General features: G+C 55.9%; 3 protein-coding genes across 6 annotated transcripts; 2 read left to right on the top strand and 1 right to left on the bottom strand.

Annotated features, from left to right (window-relative positions):
* Positions 1 to 2,422, top strand: LOC133146772 (phospholipase ABHD3-like). Of its 3 annotated transcripts, none has more exons than XM_061270791.1 (9): positions 2 to 320; positions 470 to 630; positions 716 to 898; positions 982 to 1,027; positions 1,097 to 1,209; positions 1,294 to 1,467; positions 1,532 to 1,580; positions 1,695 to 1,860; positions 1,930 to 2,422. In XM_061270791.1, the coding sequence occupies exons 1-9, from the start codon at positions 201 to 203 to the stop codon at positions 2,124 to 2,126; spliced, it is 1,209 nt and encodes a 402-aa protein (XP_061126775.1). In that variant the 5' UTR covers positions 2 to 200; the 3' UTR covers positions 2,127 to 2,422. The 3 variants fall into 3 exon arrangements, with proteins under 3 accessions (XP_061126776.1, XP_061126775.1, XP_061126777.1); XM_061270793.1 differs by having other exon boundaries at positions 1,294 to 1,459; positions 1,676 to 1,860; positions 1,930 to 2,079; XM_061270792.1 differs by having other exon boundaries at positions 1 to 320; positions 1,294 to 1,580; positions 1,676 to 1,860; positions 1,930 to 2,079.
* Positions 2,423 to 3,080: 658 nt separating this feature from the next.
* prkg3 (protein kinase cGMP-dependent 3) lies at positions 3,081 to 8,002 on the top strand. The gene is made up of 22 exons (XM_061270794.1): positions 3,081 to 3,265; positions 3,845 to 3,958; positions 4,048 to 4,110; positions 4,171 to 4,297; positions 4,371 to 4,537; positions 4,616 to 4,729; positions 4,955 to 5,060; positions 5,140 to 5,203; positions 5,283 to 5,360; positions 5,437 to 5,525; positions 5,701 to 5,766; positions 5,861 to 5,908; positions 5,994 to 6,035; positions 6,096 to 6,207; positions 6,269 to 6,405; positions 6,469 to 6,558; positions 6,645 to 6,786; positions 6,852 to 7,015; positions 7,239 to 7,355; positions 7,434 to 7,496; positions 7,612 to 7,687; positions 7,743 to 8,002. The coding sequence occupies exons 2-22, from the start codon at positions 3,859 to 3,861 to the stop codon at positions 7,827 to 7,829; spliced, it is 2,052 nt and encodes a 683-aa protein (XP_061126778.1). The 5' UTR covers positions 3,081 to 3,265; positions 3,845 to 3,858; the 3' UTR covers positions 7,830 to 8,002.
* A 404-nt stretch (positions 8,003 to 8,406) lies between these two features.
* Positions 8,407 to 11,634, bottom strand: kcnk2b (potassium channel, subfamily K, member 2b). 2 transcript variants are annotated; one of them, XM_061270734.1, is made up of 6 exons: positions 11,320 to 11,634; positions 11,138 to 11,255; positions 10,683 to 10,843; positions 10,252 to 10,454; positions 9,927 to 10,056; positions 8,407 to 8,991 (listed from the first exon to the last, which is right to left on the bottom strand). In XM_061270734.1, exons 1-6 carry the CDS (start codon positions 11,506 to 11,508, stop codon positions 8,644 to 8,646), a joined length of 1,149 nt encoding a protein of 382 aa, XP_061126718.1. In that variant the 5' UTR covers positions 11,509 to 11,634; the 3' UTR covers positions 8,407 to 8,643. The 2 variants fall into 2 exon arrangements, with proteins under 2 accessions (XP_061126718.1, XP_061126717.1); XM_061270733.1 differs by having other exon boundaries at positions 9,927 to 10,123; positions 10,259 to 10,454; positions 11,320 to 11,624.

Raw genomic sequence — 11,634 nt, 5'->3', positions numbered from 1 at the left:
AAGTGAAACAGTCCGTTGTGTTGCCTGCGGGCAGGGGCGTTATCGTCAATGATTAACGGGCCGGGCCGAGCCGAATCGGGTTATCGGCTTTGTGTTCTCTCGTGTCGCTTAATTGCTCATTTACATTAAACGCCGGTTTCTGGCGAACGGTAGCTTCCTTTTTTGTTTGTTTTCTTTGGAGTTCTACTGAAGCCGGCGCCATGTCATTGTCGCTCCTGGACCTGTGGACGGTCCATTGGGAGTTGGTCTCCAGGGTTGACACCGTGCTATTGTGCTCCCTCACGGCTGCCTTCTACTACTTGTGGGGCCGCAAGAGTCAGGTGATAGTGAATTGAATTGATTCATTCAGGGTTTAGATTCGAAACGGGCCCTCACGAACCTTTGTTCGCCATGTGATCGTTTTCCAATTTCTGCCATCCTCCTGGCTTCAGGGCTACATGCACTTTCAGCTATGAGCTCTTCCTTTCAGAGGCCGTTGGTGGTGTGTGGCGACAAGTTTGGTGACTTCCTCCAGGAGCGCTGTCCCGCGTTGAGCGAGATCTTCAGGCCGACACCGTGGTGCTGGGGGGGCCGCCTACAAACCGTGCTGTGTTTCCTCATCAAGTCCAGACCGCACGTTGAATATCGCAAGTAAAGCTCAATCGCAAAATCATGCGCATGATTGTGGATGAAGTATCAACACACACACACACACACACACTAATGCGTCTGTCAGCGAGCGCATCCGCACGGCCGACGGCGGTCAGATCTCGCTGGACTGGGAGGACAACGACGGCAGTGCCGCCTACCCGCAAGCGTCCACGCGGCCCACCGTCCTCATCCTGCCGGGCTTGACGGGCAACAGCCGACAGTCGTACGTGTTGCACGCCGTCAGGCAGGCCGCCGCCCACGGCTACAGGTCGGCAGAGGCCCGCCCGCCCGCCCGCCCGCCCGCCCGTTTCTATCTGGGACTCGAGCATGAATTTGTGCCGCTTCTTCTAGATGTGTGGTCTTCAACAACAGAGGCTTTGGAGGAGAAGAGCTACTTGTAAGTCTTGGATGAACCTTGATGAAATCCGATTGGAGCCAAAGCAGTTTGCGTCTCTCTGCCCTTCAGACACCGCTCACGTTCTGCGCGGCCAACACGTCCGATCTGGAGCTGGTGATCCAGCACGTGAAGAGCCTCTACCCGCAAGCCCCTGTTTTTGGCCTCGGCGTCTCCTTAGGAGGGTGAGTGGGCCCCCACCCACCCCGGGCGGGGCGGGCCGGGCCCCCTTTTGCTCTGGCGGCCAAGCTCCCGTTGTGCCCACGCAGCATGCTGCTGCTCAACTACCTCGGCCGCAAGGGCGGCCAGTCGGGCTTGGTGGCGGGCCTGACCGTCTCCGTCCCCTGGGACGCCTTCAAGTCGGCGCAAAGCATGGAGGCGGTGCTCAACTGGCTGCTCTTCAACAAGCAGCTCACGCGAGGACTGTGCGCCGCCGTCCGCAGGTCATTTCAGCCTCGAGCGTTCCGTTTGGGAAAGGCGAGCCTACTATTTGTTTTGATGTCGCAGGCACAGGAAGGTGCTGGAGAAGGTGGTGGACATCGATCACGTCCTCAAGGTACCCGTCCGTCCGTCTCAGCCGCTTGTCCAAATAGATGTGGGACGATGTGGGAAGGTTATATCGACACATGGAGTATGAGCAAAACTTTCCAGACAGCGATTCCAATCCTAGGCGCGCAGCATCCGGGAATTTGACGAGCGCTTCACGGCGCCGCTGTTTGGCTACGCCTCGTGCGCCGACTACTACCGCCACGCCAGCCCCGACTGGAAGCTCCCGCAGACGGCCGTGCCCGTCATGTGCCTCAATGCCGCCGACGACCCCTTCTCCCCGCAACACGGTCGGTCCGGCAAATATTAGCAGCGAGTCATATTGGGATGGTGATGACGAGCAAATGGCATTGTTGCAGCCTTCCCGTTGAGCCTCGCCAAGGAGCTGCCCAACGTGGCGCTGGTGGTCACGTCGCACGGCGGCCACATTGCCTTCCTGGAGGGTTTGTTCCCGCGCGCCGTGGGCTACATGGAGCGCCTCTTTAGCCAGTTTGTCCGAGCCGTGCTGGAACACCCGCTGGATGTCCGCAAAGCCTGCGGCCTGGCGCCCAGCTGAACGAATGTACATGCCAAGAACAAAACTCGCAACACTTTTCTTTTTTTTTTTTTTTTTTTTAACCCTCCCCCCCCCATCGAACAAATACACCTCTGCGCAAATGTCCATCTACCTCGCCGTAAGCTCGCCGTCACGATTCAGGACGCTGACTGTCAATCAAATCAAATGACATCATTCTCGTCATTAGTCGTCCCACTCGCAAATAGACACTTGCTTTTTTTTTTTTTTACCCATCGATGTTTTTCTGTGAGCCACTGAAGTTAATCACCTAAATTAAACACAAATTGGCTGCTTTACTTTTATGTCTCTTCTGTGTCGTTGTACAAGACTTTACAAGCTTTACATTTAACGGTCAATGAAACATTTCCAACATTGCCAGCAGGTGGAACGGGTCGAAAAAATTGTTGACATCTAATAATCACTTTTGCTAAAATGCACTTTTCACATTGTAATTATACAGAAAAGTACAAATCCGCATTCACATCGATACCTTCTGCTATCACCATGTTAAAAAAAAAAAAATCTTTTCCTAACCTTCCCCCCTCGGGAGGTCTTTAATCTGTGCAGCGGTGTCGCTGATTAACCATGGCGACCGATCAATAATTAAACCCAAGCTTCCATAAAAAGGCCCACGCCCTCTCATTTAGATAGCGCCGTGCCTGCCGCCAGCAAAGAAAAGGTCCAGAGGTGGAATAGAGGTGCACAATGGCCTAGTCAGCGAGGCCTTTTTATGAGGAGAAAAGTCACGGATCATGCAGTCGCATTTGGTCCAATTGGTAGATTTGACAAATAGCCCTCGTTCGCTGCCGTGGATGTTGCTTTTGTTAACATGCGTGCGTGTTCATAGTCGTCCTGTGCTCGTTCCCCCGCCTCCTCTGTGTGTTTCCCCCTACCTGGAGAGAGGGGAGGAGCGTCAGGTGAGTAAATGATTCGGTGCCAGAGCAGAGGAGCTGCGGAGATTGACTGGCAGGCGGACGGACGGGCGGGCGGGCAAAAGAAAAAAAAGGAAGGACCGCTAAAGAGTCAGAGTCAAGAGGCAGCAAAGTTGAAAGTACAGCCCAGTCATTTTGGGGATCCCAACCCATGCGGATGACGTGAAGCCCTTCTCCCGACTGCCCAGCTGCCGTACAAGCCTGCAGGTGAGCCAACGTGGGCCCGCCTCTCACCTTTTACCTGTCGCTACCGCTTGAAGATACGCTTTCTTTATTTGCCTCGTCTCCATGTTTAGTCAGCAAAGATAAGAGCAAGAAAGCACTTTGCATGCAATCATGGCAAATACACAGTGTGTGTGAGTGTGTCATAAAACGCAGTGGGGTCAGATCGACCATTCTTGAATCTTGACAAGTCTCTGTCTTGAGAAGAAGTATTGTCGTTTGGTTCGGGGTGGGTGGCCGAGCGACGCCAGCCCATGGTTCCTTCATGTGCCTCAAAAAAACCTGTGAAATAACAATACGGAGGCAGGAAGGCAGCGGCGGCATTCCCGTTCATTGCCATCTAAAAGGATCATGCCAGCTCCTGACAGGTTGTGTAACCCCCTAAGCCGCAGGAAGCAGATCATTAGCCGCCACTGCATGGCGCGGGGGGCAGGCAGGAAGTGTGGCAGCCGTTGAAGGGCCACAGCGAGTGAGCGAGCGAGCGAGCGGGGGGTCACGCTGGGCAGGCAGGCGCTGCAAAACACTCCGGTTGAGCGGCCAACCGTCTTGTCCTTGTGCAAGCAGCCAGCACTGCAGGGATGGAGAAGCAAGTGGAAGTGGAAGTGGAGGAGCTGAGGCAGCAGCTGGAGAAGCAATGCCTCATCAACAAGGAGCTGCAGAGGCAAAATCAAGATTTGGGTCCGTAGCTCAGGCCGCCGCCGCCGCCGCCGCCGCTCTTCAAAGCGACTTGCCGTTCTTTCAAAAACGCATTCCCCGTGTGCTCTTAGAGCAACGCCTGCAGGAGAAGGAGAAACTTCTGCAAGAGCTCCACACTCACTACCACGACCTCGGTAAGTCCGTACAATACCGACGAGGTGGCGGCTGACCCCCCCCCCCCAAACCATTTGCAGAGTTTCCGCCTCCGAGCGGCGACGAGATCAAACCCGAGTACAGGACCAGTCGCGCCGCCGTCATCGCGTCCGAACCCATCCAGGAGACGCTGGAGATCAGGAAGTCCAGAGTCAAGAAAACGGACAGGTCAGTTGGCGCCCCGCAAAACCAATTGGGTTAGCCCCCCATTGATGGCATGCATGCACGCGCACGTCCGCAGCGAGACGGGCCTGATCGTCAAAGCCATCCGCAAGAACGACTTCCTGAGCCGGCTGGACGACGAGCAAATCGCCATGATGGTGGACCTCCTGGAGACCTCGGCCATCGGCCGCGGCAGCGAGGTCATCAGGGAAGGCACGGAGGGGGACAGCATGTACATCGTGGCAGGTGCGCCATCGCTCGCCCTGTGACTTGACATGAATGAATGAATGAATTCATTGACATTCGTTTTGCTCCTCCTCGTAGCCGGCGAGCTTCTGGTCAGCCAAGCGGGCCGCGACCTCCGAACCCTAACCAGCGGCGACATCTTCGGGGAGTTGGCCATCCTGTACAACTGCAAACGAACGGCCACGGTTAAAGGTCAGCACCGAAAGCGTGTACCGAATGTGGTGGCCGCTAACTGGACTCACCCAGCGGACGGGAAAGGGAAGGAATTCTTTTGCTCTCCCGCCTTTGCCTTTCAGCCTCTTTGTTTTTGCCTTCATAAGTCACCGCAGAGCGACGTGTCCATTAATCAAAGCAGCAGCGAGATGTCAAGGCCGTTTAGAAGGAGGAAAAGCTTTTGCTTTGTCGATTTGCCCGCAGCAAAGACGGAGGTGCGTCTGTGGTCCATGGAGAGACAGACGTACAGGACCATCATCACCAACAAATCCAAGAAGAAACGAGAGCAGCTCCTGGGCTTCCTGAAGACGTGCGTCCGTCCGCCACGCTTGCCCCTCACTCACGCCGAGTGCTCATTTCAACGTGGATTTCTTTCTGGGGCTTTGAAGGTCTCGGACTCTGAAGGACCTGAACGATGTCCAGTTGTCCAAAATCATCGACTCCATGGAGGAGGTGCGGCCCACCGGAAATACGTTTTTCTACATCGCGTGAAGATTTTGACACGCCCCTCCCTCGTCACCCTTTTGCGCAGGTGAAGTACCAGAACAAAGAGGTCATCGTGCGAGAAGGCGCCGAAGCCAACACCTTCTACATTATCCTCAAAGGAGAGGCGAGTATTCTTCTCAGCTTTGTGGTGACCTCATTGGAGAGGCTCCACCCAGTCAGTGTCTTTTGGCTCCCGACAGGTCCTGGTGACCAAAAGCGTCAACGGGCTTCAGAAGCCCATCCGACGGATGGGGAAGGGCGAGCATTTCGGCGAGCAGGCCCTCATACGGTAACCGCGGTGACGCCTGGATGGCATTGGATGCTGCCAACTTTGTTGTCTGTGCAAAGCTGGAATAGCATTCGCGTTTAAACATCGTCATGGCAACAGAGCCAGCACCATGCTGCCGGCCTGCGCTTTAATGGCAAGCCCGCTATTGCGTCGTCACCTTTTGTGCTTCCCGCAGCGAAGTATTGCGAACGGCCACCTGCACAGCCGACGGGCCCGTCACCTGCTTCTCCATCGACAAAGAGTAAGGCGTCAAGGCCTAGCTCGCTTCATGCTCATTAGCATCCCCCCCCCCCCATGGGATTCAACGTCCATTGCGTTTGTCTCATTTGCTCAAGGGTGTTTGAGGAGACCATCCCCGTCGAGCACTTGGAGCTTTTTGACGAGTAAGCCTTTCTTCTTTACGCTCCGTCCCGTTACCGAGGAGGGTGAATCCAACGCCTACTTGTTCTTCTTCCTCTTCACGGTCAGCTCCAAGATGCTGCAGGAGGCGCAGGCTCCGCCAAAGTCCAGGTAAGAGCTCGGAGGGCTTTGGCGCCGTCAGCTCCGCTCAATCGTCTTTGTGCGCCGCAGCCTCAACCCCACTCTGAGCTTGAAGGACCTGGTGCCGGTCCTGTACCAGGAGGGCCGCTACCTAGGGGACCCGGTCACGCTGGGAGTCGGAGGCTTCGGCCGCGTGGAACTGGTGAGCCTGGCCGGCGCGTCCCGCCGCCGCTCGCCGTACTTAAGCTTTGGCTCTCGCTAAGATGACCACCTTGAACCACGGCAAGTATTACGCCATAAAGCGAGTGAGTAAGAAGCACATCGTTGCCAAGAGACAGGAGGAGCACATGTTGTTTGAGAAGAAGATCCTCAAGGCCGTCCAGTGCGACTTCATCGTCAGGTAAAGACGCCAAGACGGATGGGGTCAAGTCCGCCTGCCTGCCCAAATTGTAAATGTGTGCAGACTTCACGCTGCCTTCAAAGACACGCGTTACATCTACATGGTGATGGAGTTCTGCAGCGGCGGAGAAATCTGGACCAAACTCAAAGAAGTGTGAGGACGGCAAACGCGCCTCAGCGCCCGCCTGCGCGGCGTCGCGGTCCGTGCCGTCATCAGCCGAATGTCCCTTTGCCGCTCAGAGGGCGTTTCGACGAGCAGATTGCGGTCTTCTGCACGGCGTGCGTGGTGGAGGCCTACGCCTACCTCCACAAGAAGAGCATCATGTACAGAGACCTCAAGCCCGAGAACCTCATGCTGGACCCGCGCGGCTACGTCAAACTGGTGGGCTGCGTTCACCCCGCCCCCATTGCGCCGTCGAAACCACGGTCCTTTCTCCTGCCGCGCAGGTGGACTTTGGTTTCGCCCGAGAGTTGGTGAGCGGCGGGAAGTCCTACTCCTTTGTGGGGACTCCTGAATACATGGCCCCCGAGATCATCAAGAACCAGGGACACGACTTTGCGGTCGACTTCTGGTCGCTGGGCATCCTCATCTACGAGCTGCTGGTGGGAAGGTATCAGAGCATGGCAAATATTAATAATAATGATAAACAACGTTCTTGTGTTTGCGTTGTTCCTTTCTGATAAGTTCAATTTTAGTTTATTATGACACAGTGCAAACTGGCCAACATCCACAGATGAAGTCGAATGACAAGTCTGCGTAAAAAAAGAAAAAAGGTGGCCCGCTTGATCGATCCCATCTTGTTTTGTCATGCTTAATTCACGCCAACCGTCAAGTCCTCCCTTTTCGAGCTCGGAGCCTCAGAATATTTACGCCAAGATCTTGGACGGCGCGCTCACGTATCCTCCCTACCTCAGCGAGGCGGCCAAGTCCATCATCAGTAAGCTGTGCAGGTGAGAGCCGCACGCACGAACGAACACGAACGCAACGGAGACCGCTCAACCCGAGATGACTTGATGTCGCCGTTGCAGACCGCGACCCGGCCAGAGGTTGGGAAACACCAAGAATGGCATTAAAGATGTCCGACATCACAGGTCAGCAATCTTTTGGCGCGGGTGGCAGGCTCGGGTCTTTTTGCGTCAGTCAACGTCCGTTAGCTGACGCAAAATTCTTGTTGGGATTGAAACGGAGGCCTCTTTTTGCCAACAGGTGGTTCGGCAACATGAACTGGCACAAGCTGCGCATGGCGCAGCTGGACGCGCCCACCGTCCGCCTCATACGCAAGGTGAGATCAAGTCAAGAGAGAAAAAGCAAATCTCGGACTTTTGTTTTGCGTTCAGGGCCCGTGCTACATCAATTTCGACCGCTTCCCTCAGGACCAGACCAAGGCCGATGAGGAGTTCTCAGGTTGGGACCGAGACTTCTAAGCGCGGCCGATGACCGTGTCATAACTCAGGACAACCCAAAATGAGCCTCGAAGTGCCTCCGCATAGTCACAAGGAATTGATATTAGTGCCGCACCGAGGAGCCTCAGCCCTCCTCATGTACAGGGTATGCTCGGTTCCACCTGAATAAATAGAACACGCTCTCGTTTCTCAAACGCGTACGTTGCGTCTTTCGTGCATGCGCCAGCAAGGCACACGTGGGCGATATCTCAGGGGGGTAAACGACCGACCGACCGCCCGCCCGCCCGCCTGTCAGTCATCGAGGAACGAGCAAGGGGAAAAAGAAACAAATGTCAACATTCATTTTCATCTCGTGAGCAAGGAGCAAACTGAGAGGAAACATTCAAGTGTCCACATTGCTGTGTGGCGTCAAGGCTCCTCTTTTATCCGATGCGGGTGTCTAGGCCTCGTGGGTAAATTGTTTGTAGATGAGCACGATTCCATCCATCCATCCATCCATCCATCCATCCATCCATCCATCCATCCATCCATCCATCCATCCATCCATCCATCCATCCATCCATCCATCCATCCATCCATCCATCCATCCATCCATCTCTTTCCTTCTCCAATTACCAATGCTTTTGTTTATTCATGAGAATTCTTTCCTTGTGGTTGCAGCTTGCTTCTTCTGTTTCATTTTTTCTTTGGTGCATTTCGATGCGGCCCGTTTGTTCGTGGCGTGCGTTCACCGGCACCCCGACGGACCGACCGACCGAACCTTTCGTAGCGCTAAACTCCGGCGAGAACACGTCCGTGACACGCCTGAGCCAGCTCCTAAACCTTTTCGCGGCCCTCATTTGGGGGTTTCCACCAGGGCCACCTCCAGCCGCTGGGCAAAGTCCGGGCTGAGCCCGTTGAGGAAGAGGCTGCCGTTTCTGCTCAGGGCTCCCGGGCCGGGTGGCAGCGCCAGCCTCAGGTCGGCGAAGGCCTCGCGATCCTCGCCCAGGTTGACCGACAGCGTCCGTTTGCCCGGCGTCATTTCCGAGGCGTTGATGCCCAGCTCCGAGGACAGTTTGCGCTTGATGGAGGCGGCGCGCTGGAACCGGTCGTAGATGTCCACGCTCAGCCGCCGCCGGGTTTCCTTGAACTCGGCCGACACGTTGGCCGTCCACTCGGCGGCGTGGGCCCGGAACTCGCCCACCTGCGGCGACAGCGTTAGTCAGTAGAGGGCGCCACCGGCCGGCCGGCCGCCGCTGCTCCCTTTCTTTTCCCACCAAAGGATAAATAGTCCAAATGGTTTGATTCATGTCAAGAAGGCGCCCGTTTGATCTGTGCGCGGGCTTCCTTCAAACCTGTGACGTGGACAGGAAGTGCAAGCTCCTGCTTGCAAGCCATCGAGGCGCCCCCGTCCCTGCGGGCCTTTTGATTTATTTACCAGGCTTTGTGATTTAGGTGAGAACATATGTTCGCACGCACGCACGCACGCACACGCACACACACATCTACCAGCATCACACAGTTGAGCGCGTGCTTCCACCTCCTCATTCTCACTTTGGTTGTCTGTCGGCCCAACGCGCCAATCTTGGAATCTTCGGCCCTCGTGTTCCGAAGCCCTGATTGGGGAACCCGACTCGGGCCCATACTGACATTGATGCGATCAATTTTGAATGGGGCTAGCGTACTGTACATACGCTCTCTCTCTCTCTCTCTCTCTCTCTCTCTCTCTCTCTCTCTCTCTCTCTCTCTCTCTCTCTCTCTCTCTCTCTCTCTCTCTCTCTCTCTCTCTCTCTCTCTCTCTCTCTCTCTCTCTCTCTCTCTCTCTCTCTCTCTCTCTCTCTCTCTCTCTCTCTCTCTCTCTCTCTCTCTCTCTCTCTCTCTCTCTCTCTCTCTCTCTCTCTCTCTCTCTCTCTCTCTCTCTCTCTCTCTCTCTCTCTCTCTCTCTCTCTCTCTCTCTCTCTCTCTCTCTCTCTCTCTCTCTGTAAATAAGAGATGAAGCTGCGGCAAGCAAACGGCAACATGCCTAAAGCAAGCTCCCGCTAGGCTAATGCTAACATACCATGGAAAAGCTCATTGACGTGCTCAAAATCAGAAGAGAACATGAAATGCAGCCTTTTTTCTTCTTCTTCCTTCACTAACCTCCTCCTTGGTTTTCTTGGAGATGACGCGGAACCAGTCGCCGATCATGCTGAGCACGGCGGCAAAGTACGCCAGACCCACCAGGATCCAGAACCACACCACCGGCTTGTAATACTTGAGGTACTCCGGACTCTCAGAACCTCCTGCACAAGCACAGCGGCGCCGATGGAATCGAATGGACACGGACATCTTTTGTTCTGGTGTAAGTTCTGATTCTTGATTTCGGAAATGAGGCGAGAGGGACGGGGCCCATCTGCACCGCTTTGCTTTCGGCGCCAATTCACGTCAAAAGATGTCCACCGGTTGCATTATTAGGACGTTTCACGACGGACCTTTTTCCCCGGCGACAAAGTCTCCGAATCCGATGGTGGTGAGCGTGATGACCACAAAGTAGATGGACTCCAGCGCGCTCCAGCCCTCGATGTGCTTGAAGATGACGGCCGGCAGCGCCACAAAGATCAGGCAGCCGAACAGGATGAAGAGCAAGGTGGAGATGACGCGGATCTTGGTCTGGCTGACTTGCCACTTCTGCGCAGACGAGAGACCGCAGCGGCGGGCGAGGGGGGAAAGCGCTCGCACTTTTATTTTGCTAGCTGAGAGTGTTGGCATGGCAACCGCGAGACCGCCGCAAAGGCCCGAGGAGGCAAGCATTCCAGAGCCGCGGTGTCCACCGGGACACGTTTACGCCGTCTGGCCCCGATAAGGAAACGGCGAAAGGTAAAAGGGGGAAGTCAAAAAAAAAAAAAACAGGCTCACCACGATCATCTTCTCCACTTTGGCGATTCCCTTGCCAAAAACGGTGCCCAGCTGGTCGCCCACGCCGGCCAACAGGAAGCCGAAGAGGGGGATCCCCATCAGAGCGTAGATGATGCAGAATATCCGTCCGCCTTCCGTGCGGGGAGAGGTGTTGCCGAACCCTGCCGGGAGACCAGACTCACGTGACGCCTTGGTCGGAGCGCAATTAACCAAGCGCGGCAGGCGGGTCTCTCGACGCGGTCGTCCGTCTGTCTGCCAAATGACTTCGGGGGGACTCTTAATGACTTTGGGGATCGCAACGACGCTGACTGAACGGGAGAAACGTGGCGATCGGCTCCAATGGCTCCGTGGCGGCAAAACAACAACAGCAGCACATTGCGTTTTGGTGTCAAAATGCACCATCCAACTGGATTCCACCGAGCAAAATGCTCCCAGTGACAGGCGTGCAAACTCACCGATGGTGGTGATGACGGTCCCGGCAAAGAAGAAGGCGGAGCTGAGGTCCCACAGGCTGCTCTGGTTGCACGAGTCTCCCGACGGATTCACACCCGCTCGGACGGCGGAAACCACTTGCTGGAGACGGACAATCAGAAGCGCCAAGGAGAAAAGGGAACAAGCGGCTCCCCCTCGCACTTACCTTGACCAGATCCTCCAGCTCGGAGGAGTTGACGCAGCCGTGGAGGGCCAAGAACTCCAGCTTGTCGGCCAGGATGGCCAGCTTCCGGGAGCTCTCGAAGGGCTGCTCCAGGGCGCGGAAGACGGTGGCGCCGATCACCAGGTAGAGCACCACCAGGAAGAAGATGGCCGACACGGTCTTCCAGCGCATGACGGTGGCGCGGCCGCCGGCCAGCTCGTCCTCCTCGGCGCACGTCAGCGCGGCCGGCTTGGCCGAGAACGACAGGCGGGGCTTGGCGTTGTGCGTGGCAGACTTGGGGTCAAGGAGATCCGGTGC

This window comes from Syngnathus typhle, linkage group LG22, assembly GCF_033458585.1.
Source record: "Syngnathus typhle isolate RoL2023-S1 ecotype Sweden linkage group LG22, RoL_Styp_1.0, whole genome shotgun sequence".
Lineage (NCBI taxonomy): Eukaryota > Metazoa > Chordata > Actinopteri > Syngnathiformes > Syngnathidae > Syngnathus > Syngnathus typhle.
This window is presented reverse-complemented; position numbering and strand designations above follow the sequence as displayed.

Bases quoted from the DNA above. Each gene is read 5' to 3' on its own strand.
- kcnk2b (XM_061270733.1), bottom strand. From the start codon at position 11,508: ATGCGCTGGAAGACCGTGTCGGCCATCTTCTTCCTGGTGGTGCTCTAC. The intron at 10,844-11,137 runs GTGAGTTTGCAC...GTCTCCCGGCAG, and splicing joins GACCGTCATCACCACCATCG to GGTTCGGCAACACCTCTCCC. The intron at 10,455-10,682 runs GTGAGCCTGTTT...TCGTCTGCGCAG, and splicing joins AAGTGGAGAAGATGATCGTG to AAGTGGCAAGTCAGCCAGAC.
- LOC133146772 (XM_061270791.1), top strand. From the start codon at position 201: ATGTCATTGTCGCTCCTGGACCTGTGGACGGTCCATTGGGAGTTGGTC. The intron at 899-981 runs GTCGGCAGAGGC...CGCTTCTTCTAG, and splicing joins GCCGCCGCCCACGGCTACAG to ATGTGTGGTCTTCAACAACA. The intron at 1,468-1,531 runs GTCATTTCAGCC...TTGATGTCGCAG, and splicing joins CTGTGCGCCGCCGTCCGCAG to GCACAGGAAGGTGCTGGAGA.
- prkg3 (XM_061270794.1), top strand. From the start codon at position 3,859: ATGGAGAAGCAAGTGGAAGTGGAAGTGGAGGAGCTGAGGCAGCAGCTG. The intron at 4,111-4,170 runs GTAAGTCCGTAC...AACCATTTGCAG, and splicing joins CACTCACTACCACGACCTCG to AGTTTCCGCCTCCGAGCGGC. The intron at 5,767-5,860 runs GTAAGGCGTCAA...CATTTGCTCAAG, and splicing joins TGCTTCTCCATCGACAAAGA to GGTGTTTGAGGAGACCATCC.